The 10,563-nt window shown below is 32.0% G+C and overlaps 1 protein-coding gene across 1 annotated transcript in view; it reads right to left on the reverse strand.

Moving 5' to 3' along the window:
• Positions 1-10,418, reverse strand: part of LOC129222262 (protein adenylyltransferase SelO, mitochondrial-like) — a 31,413-nt gene extending 20,995 nt beyond the window's left edge. Inside the window, exons 1-5 of the mRNA XM_054856741.1 lie at positions 9,972-10,418; positions 5,837-5,975; positions 4,732-4,877; positions 1,522-1,645; positions 1,331-1,443 (exon numbers count right to left, since the gene is read on the reverse strand). Of these exons, the coding sequence (XP_054712716.1) occupies positions 1,331-1,443; positions 1,522-1,645; positions 4,732-4,877; positions 5,837-5,975; positions 9,972-10,381 (932 nt within the window). The 5' untranslated portion in view covers positions 10,382-10,418. The remainder of the gene's footprint in view (positions 1-1,330; positions 1,444-1,521; positions 1,646-4,731; positions 4,878-5,836; positions 5,976-9,971) is intronic.
• Positions 10,419-10,563: the final 145 nt, after the last annotated feature.

Genomic DNA, 10,563 nt, shown 5'->3' on the forward strand with positions numbered 1-10,563 from the left:
TGAAAACATAAATAAATAAATAGATATATAAACAAATTAACCGTTAAATCAATACGTGAACTTCTAAAGCTGTCTCCCTTTTTTCAGAACGGATTTCAAGAGGAAATGAATAAAATATATTATTTGACTTTTACTGCCATGCTAAGCACAAAAGTTGTATTTGCAGTTGAGTTCAAAAGGAAAAATGGATGTTAAAAGTTGTGTGTCTCCATGTATTTGATTCAATTCAACCTTTTCAGAATTTTTTAAAAACATTTCTCATTGACAATTGACCACAAAACATTGTATTTAAGTGAAATATGTGATAAGGAACCACCCGGTGACCGTAACTTAATTTTGACAAAAAGTGAAGATATGTCTTTTGTGATAAGGGCACAGTTGAGTGCATGGCAAATGTGCACAAAAGCAATTTTTTTTTACTTCATTCTTATGTTTAGTAAATCTGTTGCATTTTGAGAAAAAACATCCTTACATGGTTTAAAAGTTTTGTACTAATTGAGGTCTGATTTTTTTTTTTTTTTTTTTTGTATGTAAAATGAATTGTTTGATCTATCCAGATTGATTAGAATGCCACGTATGAAAGAATTCTTCCAGAAAAGATTAACTGAGATGGAAGTCAATAGAAAGTAAATGAATCACAAAAGTATTGCTTGATTGTGGGGTTTGCTTGTTAAAAGCGAGTTATGCTCCCATAAACTTAATATTGCACGAATCAAGCACTTCTGATTGCCTAATGAAATTTGCGTTGAATCAGGGCTCGCTATTAATGAGTTCAACTGTACTGAAATTCACACACAAACTTTTAAATTTCATGAAATCAATGGCAACAAATGTTTGTCAACCAATACAATTTAACATGCATCTCCTCTAAAAATTATTCTAAGGAAGATGTTGGTTTAGTTTTGAAAGAAATGCAATATTAAGTTCAAATTTTAGAATTCAACATACTACTAAATTTTATCTTTGTAATTAAGTAAATTTTTATTGAAAATATTTTTAAATATATAATTTTGTCAAAAATTCAATGACACTCATACAAGAACATTTCAATCAGCAAACAAGCAAACAATATGTTTCCATGAACACTAAACATAATCTGTAACAATGGCTAAAATGCGAAATTTAAAAATGTGTATTTCAAGTCGATTAACGTGAAAATATTTCATGATTTTCTAGAAAGTTACTGCAGTCATTTTATGATTAGCTACAACTGCCTGACCCTGATGTTGTGTAGTTTTTCTGTAACATAGAGGAACCACTATTAATGCTCAATATAATTGAACATGTTTTAAATTGGTAGCAAGTATTAAGCAATTGAAGTAATAAATACCCATGACAGAAACCAACACATTGCCATAAAGCAACTAATCTGGCTGTTCGAAGAACAACTTCTTTGAAGAAGGCACTATACTTCTGCAGCTGGTTGTCCATGCTTTGATGAATCTGAAAACAAAACCAAAAACTGTTTAACATTAAATTTATTATGTCCACACATTTAAATAATGAACTTTTAAAACATACCTCTGGGTAAAAAGTTTCAATAACATAATCAAGAAGAGTATGAAGAATTTCAGTTCTTCCAACACTTGGACCAACTTTTCCAGTAATAGGATCCAAAGTGTTAAAAATTTCAAAAGAACCAAATCTACAACAAAATATGTACATAAATATAAGCATAATTTTCGTGTAAGGGCCATTTCACAGGATTTTGTCCAAATGTAGAGTCTGCAACATGACACTTTTTTGCCATAACTTTTTACTTTACTGTTTGATTGACACAAAATTTTATTTAAAGGTAGTCCTATCAAAACGCACACTCAAAATATAACAATGTGCTAATCAAACAGTAAATTAAATTGTTATGGCAAAAAAAGTATAAAGCTACAGACTTTACATTTGGACAAAATATGTACTGTGAAATGGCCTATAATTAAAAAACATGGTCATTTCAAATACAAGAATGACAACAGACTTTCAGACTGCCCTAAGGTAAAACGAGACCTTTAGTTTAAATTTTAAGCAAGAAAATTCTTAATAAGACGGTTGTAATCATTGGTTAATAAGTAGGGAAATAAATCGAATCATAAGCAACACGTTTCATTAATTAACAATAAATAAATGTCAAAGGAAATGTGTTTACAATGAAAAAAAAACGGTTTGCCTGAAACATTTAATATCATAAAGTATGTTAACATATTTTACAGAAATTTTTAAAGATTTTTTCTATATTTTTTAAAAACTTGGGGGCTCCACTCTATGCTCCCTGATGCTCACCAAGCAAGACCCTAGCAAAGATTTAAATCGCCTGTTAGAAAAAAACAAAAACAAAAAAATATGAGGAGATAACATTTCCGGGCTTATTGGCCGTGGTCTAATTGGAGTAAAAATTCCAGACGTGTCAGCTTGCTTTGCTGCAGCCATCATCAGTGGTTTGAGTTTGGTGAGACTGATTCCTTGCTTCGGTGGCTCTGGTATTTAAGCAAACAGCTGCTGCGCTGCTGGTCCTGATTGGTAGGCATTCTCAAGCCGCTGGTAGAATAAGGTTCCTGATTGGATGAGATTCAAGCCGCTGGGTGATCCTGGTACCTGGTTGGATGGGATTCACAAGCCGTGGTGGCTACCGGGTTCTGATTGGATGGGACCACAGTATGTTTTAGACTGTTGTGGCGAGCGGATCTAAGGGCAGGGTGCCATGTTTTTGGTAAATTGAAATTCTCCTCTTTTCTGTTGAAATTAAAGGGGTGTTTGAAAATTTCTATAGCTTCGCGATTCAGCTGTTTGCTTAAATACCGGAGCCACCGAAGCAAGGAATCAGTCTCACCAAACTCAAACTACTGATGATGGCTGCAGCAAAGTAAGCCGAAACGTCTGGAATTTTTACTCCAATTAGACCACGGCCAATGAGCCCGGAAATGTTATCTCCTCATATTGACGCCGGCCGTGAAAGCCTTAAACTGTATTTAAAAACAAAAAAACTTTGTGAAATCTGTTTCAAACAAAATGAAAATCCCCCTTCTCCCTATTGTAGAAATGGATTTTAAGTGAAGAGCTCATAATTAGAACACAATCCCGCTCCCACCTGAAGACAAAAAGAACTTGATAAAAATATGCATGACTGAGGTATTTAGAAAAAAAAAGGTTTGAAAAGCACCCTTTTCTCAGTTTCCAAACTAACTTGTACCAAGGGTGTGTATATCTATAGGTGCTGAAGGGAACCTGAGCATTGCAAAACCAAAGTTTTGTAGTACATTCAAAAAGTCACTTTCAAATCCATTGTCTTTAAGGAAAAAAATTTTGCCCTTTAGCTCCAGGCTTGAATTTAGTTGAGCCTAGGACTTTTCGCTAAAATAGAAAACCTTACATCTGCTGTTCTAATTAAGTGGGAAAATTGGAACAATCTTTATTTGATGCTCAAAAAAAACTCTCTTTCGAATGATATTGAATGCTAAGGGGTAGGGAAATCTTTTATCCCTTTAATAGGCAATTTACCATAAAATGGTACAACTTTGTGCCAAGGGAGCAACAATGGGCCACTGTTGCCATGGTGATGATTTTGCTCTCTAGTGACCTCTTTTTGGAACTTACGGGCTCCAAAAAAAAAAAACAGGTAGTAAAGCCATTTAGGTAGCTGAAGACCCTTTCCAAGACATTGCCATTGTTCTTGTATACCTAAGATAACTTAGTCGTTCTTAGTGAGTGATTCGACTCACTCGTGGAAGAGCAAAAAGTCTCCTTTGGGCAGACCACTTATACTGTTTTCCAAGATTTTTAAGTTCAGATTTCAGATTTGCTTTACTATTTTGTCAGTGATGAATTAAGCCGCTTGTTGACTTAAGTTGTTTCATAGTTTTCACAAGCTCTCAACATTTATCGAAAATGGGAATGTTGCGGTGCAACAATGGCCACCTATTTTTCGTCATTTTTAGTGGCTTGGAGCTTCATTTTATTCTCTGTGGGGATGCTTTTGTCATATTTTCTGTTATTTATTTCTAATAATGGCAATAAAAGACAGAAAAAAACTTGGAGGTTGCCCTATCGCCTGTACTCATAGAAGAAAATGCTGACTAAAATTCAAACAAATACAAACTGAGATAATTTTTAAAAATTGTTTATTTTGATGAGATTTGGATTAAGAAATCTGATTTTGCACTTCAGTTTTCAATTTTTTTCTTCTTTTTTTGGATCTTGTTTAAAATTTTTTTCAAGTATTGGTACCTAGCCTTTAGTTGGTGGGATTTTTCTAGTTTTCAAAACTTTCTATGTCAAAACCTAGGCAGATAATAAAGAACCGTAATTACATTTATCATGTTAAAATTTATTAATTACTCCAGACGACAAGTGATGATTAAGTCTTAAAAAATCAGAAAAAAAGGTAAATGATGGACTAAAAAAATCTTCATACAGTTTCAAGCAGAGGACAACTTGTAGTTTCAGAAAACAACAGGGCATATCAAATGTTCAATGTATTTTTTTGATTAAAATGAGGTGGCCCATAGTTGTACCCCGCCACAGACATCTATCTCATCACAATTTCTTTGAGGTTACTTTTTTTAACATATGGAGGTTACTACTTTTTAATGTGAAAATTTATAAATTTTTTGAGCATTAAGATCAATGAAATTACTCAAAAAATAAAAGTATGGAAAATCGAAGAATGATATTTTAAAATTAAAATTACAAGGTCATTTACTGGAAAATATCCAAATAGATGAGCTACTATGGAATACTTGCCTAATGAATGATGGAGCAATGCGTAAGACAATAGAACAATTTTCAGATTTTGGATGACCATCATAAAAAATATCTCTTATTACTTCAGAATCAGATGTGACACAGGACCCTGCTCTTGTTGTTGGAATACCCAAATGGTGCATGGCCTATTGATTATTCACAAAATAAAAATTTTTTGTTATAAATGTTGCATAAATACTATTTCTTAAACAAAACAGGTTAACTAAAATAATACTGGTTTAAATAAGTTAAAAGTAATTGCATTTTTTTATAAAATAAATGAGAATTTTGAAAATAAAGATTTTTTTTTTTGGAAATTGATAAAAGATTTTTTAAAAAAAAACATCAATTGGACTATATATAATAAGTTCTTGTTTGACATCCATGACCAATTGATCATGGTAGCCAAAAAAAGTCTGTGCAACTTAGCAATGTCAAACCAACATTAGGGAGGTTCATGTATGTGTCAATAGGACTACAACTCGAATCTCACTGAAACATCAGTGCACCCACCAAGTTTGTTACAGTAAAAGAGCAAAAGCTTAAAAAGATACCTTTGTGATTGAAAAGTAAAATGAGAAATAACACAGTTTTATTGCACATTGCACTGAAAATATTTTCCATTGAAAAAGGGTTCCTTGTTACACCAGAACAATTGTCTAAAGTAATCTGCAATTTTGTGCAATTATGTGAAGTCATTTCTTATTTTACTTACATGTAGTATAGTTCTTGAATATTTTATCAAGATTATATATATAAGTTCTGACTCTAGCATTTTTTGATAGGGCTCAGCCCCTTGTTGCTCTTCTTATGTGTTTAAGTGGCCTCTGAGCCTGAATTTGATTATTTTTTTTTTTTTTTGCTACAAGCACCCACCCATATTTATTTCTAATGACACTTCAGTATAGTACCATACTATGATTGATAATCTAAACAAAATTAAGAGCTAAGAATTTCAAAATTTACAATAACAGCTGCTTTGCACTATCATTACCACAGCACATTACATAAACACTAATTCCTTGAAGCAAAAGAAAAAACAAACACACACAATTTTTAACGTCATTCATCAAGAACCTTATTATTCATTAATTAGAAAAAATACCTCACTGCACAAAAATTCTCTGATACTGGAGCGTAAAACTTTTCGTCCATCAGCAGTTCTAGAGTAAGGAGTTAGACCGGCACCTTTGAGCTGTATTTCCCATCTCTCATTCTTTTGATTAATTACTTCTCCCAAATATCTGTAAAAAAGAAAGAATGAAATAAAGAGCATTTTGCTACTTAATGTACAAAAAAAAACCATTTGAAAATGGAAAACGTGCATAAAGTAAGGGGATGAGGGGCACGTTGGTCCGCTTTTTACTTCCTTTTACAAAAAAGGAAGTATTGTATTTGCAAAAAAAAAAAAATCACTCAAAAATCAACCTTAATTTCCATTTTACTCACCTCCAAATGAATATTGAGTTTTTTTTTCGACTCGACCACACCTGGATAAGTGCCTAAGAACATATAGACAAGCGAACTCACCTCTAAATGAATACTGAGTTTTTTTTCGACTCGACCACACCTGGATAAGTGCCTAAGAACATATAGACAAGCGAATTATCCATAATGACGATTCTGGAGTTAATTACAACGAATTTTCTCGTGCCGTCTGTAAGTATGCATGTATGTCGCATAACTCAAGAACGGTAAGTCCTAGAAAGTTGAAATTTGGTATGTAGACTCCAAGCGGGGTCTAGTTGTGCACCTCCCCTTTTGGTGGCATTTAGGTGTTTCTAAGGGTGTCTTTTGCCCCTTTTGATTTTTGGGGGAAATCATTGTTAATTTCAATGTAAACTCAAGTGGTGTTATAATTTGGCGGACACTTGGCAACATATCGCCAGTCTTTTGGTCGCCAAGTTTTGTTGCCAACTTGGCGATTTTTTTATTTTTTTTAAAATCTTTCAATTTGGCCACTGTTGGTGATATTTAGAGAGTAAACTATTGAATCACATTAAAATTGCCAGTAATGGGAAAATGACATTAAATTGGAGTAAAAGGTAGTCATGTGATGCATACATCAGTTCCTTTACTTAATTTTTTATCTCATCAAAAAATTATTCAGCAGTTCGATTTTCTACTACAAATTTCACTAAACACTTCTCAACACCACAGATTTTTTTGGAAATGTTGAATTGATAAACTTTTATCATATTAATCCTTTAATGGAACCTTGTAAAGTGGACTCTGCAGTTCAGTCTGCCTGATTGAACTGCATAACTCAAACATCTGAGTTATATTTTTAGTGCAATCTCAAACATTGTTACTACTTTATTCTCTTTTTTGTGTAGAATGAAAAACATTACGTTTAGAGATCAATATAACATATTAAATTGATTTTAATTGATAAATCATCTTTAATTAAAAATGGGAACAAGCATTTACCATTAGTACTCAATTTTGTTTTTTTCTTAATTAAAAGAAAAATCAGTTGAATATTCATGAGACAATTAATGCAGATTTAATTTACCTAAAGATGTGTTAAATGATATTGGGAATATAAAAGTGTTACTTCCAGAGCTTTGGAAGTAGCACTTATATTGGACTGGGTCTTGGAAGGATAAGTCATATGTTGTTTTTATGCAAAGTTACATCAATATTTGTTAGGGTGGGAAGCTCTTTTTTTCTTCATTGCATTGCATGAAACAACTCCTAAAAAAAAGAATCCTACCATAGGTTTCAAAGAAAAAGTAAAATAAAATTGACAGCTTTAAGTTAGCATATCTTTGTGTTCTAAAATCAAATACAGTAGATACTCGATATAACGACCATCTCTGTCCCAGAGAAAAAAGTCTTTATAACGAGTGGTCGTTATAAGAGGTATAAATTTAAAAAATGTACACCGTCATCATGCATGCCCAAGTAAATGCCCAAATTTTTTTTATCATAGGAATTTTTAGAAAAGTCGTGTGCAAAATATTATGACAGAATATTAAACAAGTTTTAAAGTAGAAAATATAGGGAGGAAAATGTTACACACTTTCAAATCTGCTACTACTACTACTACAACAATTTCTGAAGATAAAACCAGAAACAGAGGTCTGCCTTTTTAGCAGACGTGATTTTTGCAAAACATTATTTTCTGTTTCAGATATAGGTGATAAATTGTGTTTCTCTTGCTTTCCAAAGAAACATTTGAAAGTCCCTCGAGAACCCCAAATCTTTAAAACCACTAGACTCAAACACCAAACTACCAATACATCTGTCAACTCCCTTTTCTTAGGAATCTGGAAATTTCTCGATTTTTCCTCCCATTATTTTTTCTGTGCCAGCTGTAGTGAATGGTAATCCCAACCCCCCTCACTTCTCTTAAAGTTGGATTTGACATTGAAAACTTCAGGCAGATGTCCGTAAACAATAATGTCATTTTAAGCTACAAATTTGTCTTATCGGAAAGAAAACAAGAAATAGCGTCCGCTGATTCGGTCGCTGTATTGGATTAGACGATTCAGAACGGTCGTTATAAGGAAAGCAAATTAACATAAAGTTTATAGGAACAAAGTTGGGACTTTTACCACTGGTCGTTATAATGGGACGGTCTTTATAATGTGTGGTCGTTATAATGAGTGTCGACTGTATAAATAATTAAACTAGATAATCTTAAGCAATAGTATATTTTTTTTAATTCCTTAAATCAATTATTTATTTTATTTTGTTGCTATATAGAATGCCTGTTTAGCAAAAAAAAAATTGTTTAGTACAGAAATTTTATTACAGCATGTATTGCATATTTTACTCTTAGAAAACAATTTTTTGCAAACATTTAGAAGTACATTTAAAAATATAAATAGTAAAAAAGGGCAGATATGAAATAAATATTTTGTTAAAATCAATTAAGTATAATTTTTGTTAAACTATTATAAAATATATCTTTTTCGTTGCACTAAGTTTTTATTATTATTATTTCAAAACATGTGTAATATAAAGTGAAATGAATCTATAATATAAACGTAGACTGTTGTGATAATTATTGAGGTTTAAGAGAATTTTTTTAAATTTTTTAAATTACGTGGGGTAGGTTGGTCTAGTTCAACCTGCCCCACAAATAGTGGATCAACCTACCCCACTTTCTTGGTCTGAAAAAGTGATGTCATAACTGAAACATAACATAATTTTTTTCTTTGTTGACAAAAAATGAAAAAATTGCCAATTATTGTGAACTGAATGAACTTAATTCAAGAAAGAAGTTCAATTTTTTTTCTCACAATATTCATGAAAACTATAAAAACAAATAAAACTACAGTTTTCTGAAAGTTACTCAAGACTACTGAAATAACACTTTCTGGAATAAAATTTGTTCAATACAACTGTACCATGTGATTTCGATATAGGATTTGTAGGGCCATAGGTGCTCTTTGTTGGTCATAAAATAAAATAAAAAATATTAATAGCATTAAAATAATTGAGACCGGCCTAGCATACACCATGGTCCAATGTACCCCATCTGCCCCTCTATAAGAACTACAGTGGAGTCTGAGGTAAAATCCGAGGTAATTGGGGCTTGCTCACCTCACCTCGGGTTATCTGGAAAAACTTTCCACAATTAAAATTGACACAACTTGAAAGACAAGGAGGGGAACACCTTTTACTTCTTTGTATCAAGAAAAGGAAATATAGTCTTCATGAAAAAATTATCACTTGAACTCCAAAATAAATTTCCTTTTAATTGCTTCCAAACAAAATTTTAGCCTAATTTTTTCTTAATATCCGTATGCGTGCAAGGCAACCAAAACATAACTAACTTCTCAATGTATTTTTATTATTTACTGTACTTAGTCAATAAATATTACATTAGCAAAATACTTCAAGTTTCAGATTTTAATGAAAATCAAATTTATAGCAACTAAAAATTATAACGTAAAAGTACCCCAGATTAAGCGGAACCTTGAACTTTCGAGCCTCTACAGTACTAATAAATAAGGTTTAATACTTTTATTCGAAAATAGATTTGAACTTGAAATTCTGTATTTTTTTCCTCACATATTATTCAAACTTCAAAAAATAAAAGCTTAATGCCAAAGAAAAACAAAACATCTCCATATGTAAGTCGCCCATTAGACTACTGAACTTGACACCGATTTTGCAGCGTGACTTACTTTTTAAGACATGAATTCACAACTACAGCTCTGCTACTTAATGTACTTTTTAAAATAAAAATTTATGGGAGGAAATATCTTTTTATATCAGAAACTTACATAGCTGCACCGTCTCCAAGTTGCCCTGAAAAATATCCGAACTGATGACCGCAATAGCAATGAGCGGCGGTTTCCGAGCCTGGCAATAGCTTGTTACCAGAAAAATATTCAACAAATTCTTTTCTTTCCAGTTCAACTTCTGATAAATCTAATAGTTTCATTGCACTCGTGGAATAAGCAACAACTTTAGGATTTTCAACAGGAGTCGGGATGACTTTTGAGAAACAAGCAGCATTAACTGTTCGAACATAGTTGCGTTTTTCCGGATCAACAGGCAACTTTCTTAGAGCTAAATTATCAAATTTTAAAGTTTCTAGAGTTGCCATTGAAACGAAACGATTCTTAAACAATGTATCGAAAGAGTTTATTGTGTTTTTACGTATAAAAAACAAATTCCATTTCAAATTCATAAGCTGAAACAGGGAAATATTTTGTTGTGATGCTTTCTTACCAATAGTAAACAAACAAATGATCACGTGGTTGTTTTCAAGATTAATTAACTGTTGCCAATATATTATTTATACACGTAATCAAAAAAAAAATGATAACATTTCTGATGCGATATTTTTTTTTTTTGAACGAAGATATAGTT

Source organism: Uloborus diversus, chromosome 5 (genome assembly GCF_026930045.1).
Source record: "Uloborus diversus isolate 005 chromosome 5, Udiv.v.3.1, whole genome shotgun sequence".
NCBI classification, from domain to species: domain Eukaryota; kingdom Metazoa; phylum Arthropoda; class Arachnida; order Araneae; family Uloboridae; genus Uloborus; species Uloborus diversus.